This window comes from Zalophus californianus, chromosome 8 (assembly GCF_009762305.2).
Source record: "Zalophus californianus isolate mZalCal1 chromosome 8, mZalCal1.pri.v2, whole genome shotgun sequence".
Classification (NCBI taxonomy): Eukaryota; Metazoa; Chordata; class Mammalia; order Carnivora; family Otariidae; genus Zalophus; species Zalophus californianus.
Genome location: NC_045602.1, coordinates 42,306,162 through 42,312,879, shown reverse-complemented (window position 1 = coordinate 42,312,879; position 6,718 = coordinate 42,306,162). Strand labels below are relative to the sequence as shown.

The window sequence follows — 6,718 nt, the reverse complement described above, 5'->3', positions numbered from 1 at the left end:
GTATTGCTTAATATAATGTTTGAACCCAGCCTGCCATTGGTAATAAAGGGCCAGGAGTTAAAATGCCCACTTCTGGGGCACCTGGGTGGCTCAGTCGGTTAATCGGCTGCCTTCAGCTCAGGTCATGATCCCGGTGTCATGGGGTCGAGCCCTGCGTTGGGCTCCCTACTCAGCAGGGAACCTGCTTCTCCCTCTCCCTCTGCCAGCTGCTCTGCCTACTTGTGCTCTCTCTCTGTCAAATAAATAAAATCTTTAAAATAAAAACAAATCCATGCCAACCTATTAAAATAAAAAAATGAAATGTCCACTTCCCACCAATGTGAGTACTCTGAGAAAATCATTTTACTCAATATAATTTTTGTTCCTATTTTCTTTGTTGGATAAGATATTTAAGTTAACTCCATCCTACAGCTACTATATTAGGGATCTGAGAAAATAACAAAGAACAACGCTGTGTCCTGTTTCTTAGGAGCTCAGAGATTAGTTGTAGAGAAAGGTATGCAAGAACAGTTACATCTCAGAGAACTGAGTATTCTATAAAAGAAATATGGAACTTTTTATGGAAAGCCATGAAGCAAAAGCCCAATTAGCTAAAGAGCAGGAAACTATAAAACATATATAGTGGCATTTCTAGGGGAATCAAACTATGACAGAAGGTGTGAGCAAAACCTTGGTCACATGAAGTGTGACATTTTGGGGACCTTTGTGCAATGGGCAGTTTCTAAAATTGGAGTCTGATGTGAGAAGGAGCTTGAAAGGGGCAGAAGATGAGACTTCAAAAAAGACTGGGACCAATTTTCTTTCTCTGATAAATGAGAAAATAGTCAAAGGAGATTTTTAAAATAAAATATTACTGATTAAAACTTTTAAGTGGGGGAAGGATCGAAAAGTTCCATTTTAAGGGTTCCGCGCGGGAAGGCTAACGTCGTCCTGTGTGTGGAGTGGCGTTGGTCCAACCGTTGGCCTTCCACCCGTCTTCAAGCCATCAGTCTTTCTTTTAGTCAAGATGAGTGATAAGCCAGACTTGTCTGAAGTGGAGAAGTTTGACAGGTCAAAACTGAAGAAAACCAATACTGAAGAAAAAAATACTCTCCCTTCACAGGAAACTATCCAACAAGAGAAAGAGTGTGTTCAAACATCGTAAAATGGGGATCTCCTCCCAACATCAAATTTCAACATTGCTTAAGTGTCTTAGTTTGGGGCTTGTTTTTTATAAACCTATGTGTTTGTAGAGATTTTAGGCATCTTCTGATTTCTTCCCACCTGTATTCCCAGCCAATGGTCCCTTTTTAAAATTTTCCATTGATACATACATTCCATCTGGCAGGTGCGGTCAATAATATTACCATTGATGACCTTTGTTTGTGTAGTCTTTGCATCCCCAAAAGTTAAGCCACTTTTAACTTTCTACAGTGGATGTATCTCTTGTTCCACAATATTTATGAAGTGGCATGCATTTGCAACTTCTCAGTTTATTTTCATTTCTAATGTAGTGATAAAATAATAAATATAGTCATTGTGTTAAAAAAAAAGAAAAGTTCCATTTTACAAAAATGATTATTAGTGAAGTTTTGAAAGATGACCTAGGGTTGAGGGATAGTTGTATTGGGAATATCTTCTGCGAAATAGTTGGGATGAGCTGTGTCTTGGTAATTCAAGTAAAACATGACATGGGGGCACAGAGACAGGCAGAGCCCAAAGGCTTTGTGTGGTGGAATAAGGAGTACTTTGTGGCTAATGAGATGAAGTAGATGAAGAAATAACTAAATAATTGGAGAGAACCTTTGGGTTTCTTTCTGAGTTAGCAGATGGACAAGGTGTTAGTTTTCTAGGACTGCCATAACACCATACCAAAATATAGGTGGCTTCAACAACAGTGATTTTTTTCTCACAGTTCTGTGGGCTGAAAGCCCAAAATCAAAGTATTTACTAGGGTATTTTCTCTGAGGTCTCTTTCCTTGGCTTGCAGAGGGCCATTCTCTTGTTGCTTCTTCCCAGTATTCCCTCTGTGCAGGAATGCCCTTGGAATCTCTCTGCATGTCTTAATTTCCTCTTATAAGGACATCAGTCAGATTGAATTAGTGAAGAGTGTTCATTTTGACTATATTACTTCTTTAAAGGCCCCTATCTCAAAATAAAGTCATACTTTGAGGTACTTACCTGGTGTTTGGACTTCAACATATGAATTTGTGGGGGTGGGGGAAGGACCCAGTTCTGTCCATAATAGACAATGACATGGTAAAATAAGCCAGAACACACAAAAACAATTATAGCCAATTTTTAAAAGAAGTATAATTCAGGACTCTTTACTTACACAAATAAAAAATTTAAATATATTTGGTATGACTGATATGTATAGTTCTGAAGATCAGAAACATGGTAAGGACTGGTGGGAATCATCAGCTACTGTGACTTGAATCCATGAGAATAAAAGTTAATATCCCAATGAGGACAAAATCTTGGTGAAACGGCATATTGGGCCAAGGGAAAAAAACAAAAGTAGAATCACATAAATATGAGATATGGTTGGGAGTAAGCTCACTGCATGGTATGGTTTAGCTACCAGTAAATAGGTATTCTTACAAGGAAAGAGGCTCATGTTGCACTTTGTACTGGCCATGTCACTTCCATTTTAACATGTTTAATGGGTACCATCCTTTAAGGGGAGCACAGAGAGGCTGGAGATTTATTTTGAGAATAGCATAAAATTCAAAACATTAATTCTCTTTCATTGAGGCCATAGTTATTTAATTTTGTTCAACCAGTATTGTATCACATTATATGCTAAGCTACCATTTACAATAACCCCAGCTTTCTTGGAGTTTATAGTGTAATGATAGAAGAGTCATTAATCAGAAAGTTCCATAACTAAAAGTTCAATTACATTGTGTCAAAGGGTAGGAATAAAAAATACATATTATGCAGGCCTCTACTAGGGGGATTTATCTCAAGGAGATCAGAGAAGGCTTCCACACACATACAAAAAAGTGAATCATGTATCTCTTAAAATGAATATTGAAGGAAAGTAGGAATGTTTTACTTCTGGAAGAGATTCCAAGATACATATTTTCTGTCTTAAAATAATTGACCAATTGTCTTCCCAAAGAGTCTTTCTCTTTGTTATATTTCCAGAGGGTAACATGGTAACAAATACCTCGATATTATAGGGGGGAAATTTCATCTTGATATGACTGAAGTGGGGCTCCTAATTTAGAAGAGCTGAATTTGAGGGTCAAAATCAGAGGAAAGGAATATACAGAGGGTCATGTAAGAAGGAGAGATTTTTACTAATCTACGGAAAGTTGGAATCCTAAGCTTTCCAAGGTACCTCATTTGCTGTAAAAAGAGGAAACCTTGGAGCAATTGGATGTAATAGTCTCACTGATTGTAAATGGAGAGGAGGTACTATGGTTCATTTTGTGTAGGGGTTGGGGAAGAATTTCTCTCAAGTATGGGGGATAATTGTGCTTCCTACAGGCACCAGGTGAAGGAAGGTGGAAAAAGAACTAGGAAGATGTTCAGCAGGATTACTAAGTGAGCCAACAGAACTCAGATGAGAGAGTAAGTATTCTAAAATACTGTCATAGACACCAAAGTGTCACAGTTACTTGAGGCGTTTAGATAATAGGATAAATATATCAGCGGTCCTACCATCAAAGAGTTCCCAGTTTAGTGGGGAGAAAATGCAGGATATAGTAAGAACAGGGACATATGCATAATGCAACATGGTCATATGCACAGGGAACATCTAGACTGAGAAAAGTTCTTCTAGAGATGACAACTAAACTGATTCTTGAAGAACTAGATAGGATGGTCTGAATTTTTAGGTCTTTCCCCATCCCAAATTTGTTTGTTGGAAACTTCACCCCCAAAGTGGTACTGATAGGAGGTAGGGCCTTTGGATGGTGACGAGGTCATGAGGGTAGAACCCACATGGGTGGAATTAGTGTCCTTATAAAGGAGGGCTTTCCCCCCAACTAGAGTTAGCTGAGTGTGAAAACATGCAGTTAGACTCTGGTACCACTGGCTATTAAGTAAAGAGCTATGGGATGAAGGCAGTACTTACTGAATTGGGAAAAACATAAAGTTTTCCAAAGGCGCCAAGTTTCATGTGTAAAGGACTCCTTATTCCTTGTGTGTCTAGGGAATTCTGTAGAAAATAGGAAAAAATGTCATGGTTGCTATCAATCCCCCCTAGTGAAGGACTTCCTAACAGGTAAAGGGACCCAGTTGAGATGTTCTGAAGTATACACAACCCAAGAGAGGAGGGGTGGTTACTGTGCTCCTGTAGAATTCCTGACTTCAGAAACTATGAGTATGTGTCCAGGTGCGGCTCAAAGACCACCAGCTTCACCACAAAAATTTAAACAGCGCTCATTGCTATCCAGACTGAGGGCTGGCTAGGGCACAGGCAGATAATTTCCAACAGAACAAGAAACTACATTGGGTGTGGGAATCAAAAACTGGTGCTGGCACGAGAGGGAAAGGAAGCAGTCAGAAAACATCTTGTTTCCTTCAGTGTTTCCTCAATCAGTATTTGAGATAAAACTCTCTTGTCAGTGAGTACAGGGTACAGGGGAAACCTATAAAGGTAGAATGGAATTGAAAGGAGATGAGGTTTAGAAGCAAACCCTGATGGAGATATGTAAGGCCAGTAGCTGAAATTGTAATCACTGAACTAAATTAAAATTGCCCTTGATTAGATTTATTCCAAGGGGTAACTGATAATGGCAGAATAGGCTAATTTGCAAGATAGAAAAGATTTGGGAGATAGGAAATATTTGTGGTTCAGTATTACCCCAAATTTATCTTTATAGAAGAGACTCAAATATTTGAGTTTTCCTTTTTTTACTGAAAATTAACATATACTTAAATAATGCACAATTTGCATGACTTCCTTGAGAGAGGAGTCTCACCTGACCCATAAGCAAAAGCTGATTAGATCACATGATTCCCTCTCACCACAGGACTCCTTCTACAAAGCCCTTCTTAGGGCATACTAATAGGACAAGAATGTTAACAGTTACTCATAAGCAATCCCCAGTACTCAGCTATCTGTGTCTTCTCGGAATGACAAAAGGAATGTGGAGTCTATGTGTTGTATAGCCAGAGGCACATAGGGAATCAAAGGCAGGCAGGGATGTCTCTTATTAAAACAATATACTCATCTGAGAAACTACACTCAGAGATGTCCATGTGACATATTTCATAGAAAATGGCTTCTGGAGTAGCTGAATTATACAGTATCTAATTATACATTGAAAATAAAGGTGGATAGAGAAGAGAGGAGATTGAATGCTTGAAAATACAATTTTTTTTTTCAATTTAAATATTAAATAAGATACAATGTGCAATGGCATAGGGGAGATGTTGGGGAAAGAATGTGGGAAGATTAGACATTAAAAAGTAAAAGACTGGCCATGAGGCCTGCTTAAGATTCTCTCCCCTGCCCCCCGCAACCCTCCTTCTAAAAAAAAAAAAAAAAAATTTGCTAGAAACATTCTAAATTTAAAGCGTGAATGTTAATAATCCTATTTTCTTTTTCACAGCCTTCTAACTTCTTATTCTGGGCTGCTAGGATCTGATTGTTCATGCTAGAACTCTCACTTTATTATTTTATGTAAATCATCTCCAAGTTCATCTGGTTTCTTTTCAGCTTACAGCTCTGTCATCCTCATGCTATTTTCCAATATGAAAGAAAAGTGGCTGTCACAGTACCAGGAATCATATACAGACGTGATAATGTAAAGCAGAATAAGAGAAACTTACTGTCCCTGAGTATTGCTTGTATGCTACTGATCAGAGTAGAAACCTTTCAGAGAAACCCCCCTCCCAAACTCTTATTTCTATATCCTTTTGGTCCAAACTCTATCATATTTCCATGCCTGAACCATCAGGGGAAATGTGAACTTGACCACTGTACTAAGTTTAGACCTATCAGAACCTAACTCTGAAGCATAAATCTTCTCTGTGAAGAGACAAGACATGAAGAAATCTATGGTTTTATTGAGATGAAGAGAGTAGGTATATTTGGTTGACAGCATCTACCCACAAGCATTATTCATAATCTGGTAGCATAAAAATAGAGGAACTTACATAAATATAATTAGAAAGTCTGGTTCCATATATGCATTTTCCTCCTAAATCCTATGTTGGCAAAACAGTTCCTACTTTTTAATAATATTGATCTTTTTTGAAACTGTCAGAAGCAGACAAATCCATGAGAGTCGTATTACTAAAAAGTTAAGATTTTAGAAAGTTAAACAAATCTCTAGTTTCAAGTGAATACTATGTTAGACATTATTCAAAGTCAAAATAGCAGGTACCTGCAACTACTGACAACAGATTCTGCAAAGTGTATGTGTGCAAGAAACCACACTATACAGAAATGGATTAAGTAGGTGACTGTGTGTGTGTTAATGTGGGTGTGCTTTTTTACCATTGTTTTACATTCATTTGTTTTTCCTTTTATAGTTACGTGAGGGAGACAGACTAATTTACATTTTACAATTTTGTGAGGAATTGCCATGGAAAGGTGGAATTAACTGTTCCCTATGATATATTACAGTGATGTCTTAGAATCCTAGTAGGTTACACTCTGATCAATTCTGGTTAGACTGACCCATATTAACAGTATCTGATAGGACTTTTCTGCTTTTGGCATCTCAAAAATTAGGAAAAACAGATTTCCATGATAAAGAAAAGAAAAATAAGCTTT

The 6,718-nt window shown here is 37.8% G+C and overlaps 1 protein-coding gene across 1 annotated transcript; it reads left to right on the top strand.

The window, feature by feature from the left end:
- Positions 1 to 927: 927 nt before the first annotated feature.
- Positions 928 to 1,325, top strand: LOC113938267 (thymosin beta-15A). The gene has a single exon (XM_027623589.1). The coding sequence runs from the start codon at positions 1,007 to 1,009 to the stop codon at positions 1,142 to 1,144; it is 138 nt and encodes a 45-aa protein (XP_027479390.1). The 5' UTR covers positions 928 to 1,006; the 3' UTR covers positions 1,145 to 1,325.
- Positions 1,326 to 6,718: the final 5,393 nt, after the last annotated feature.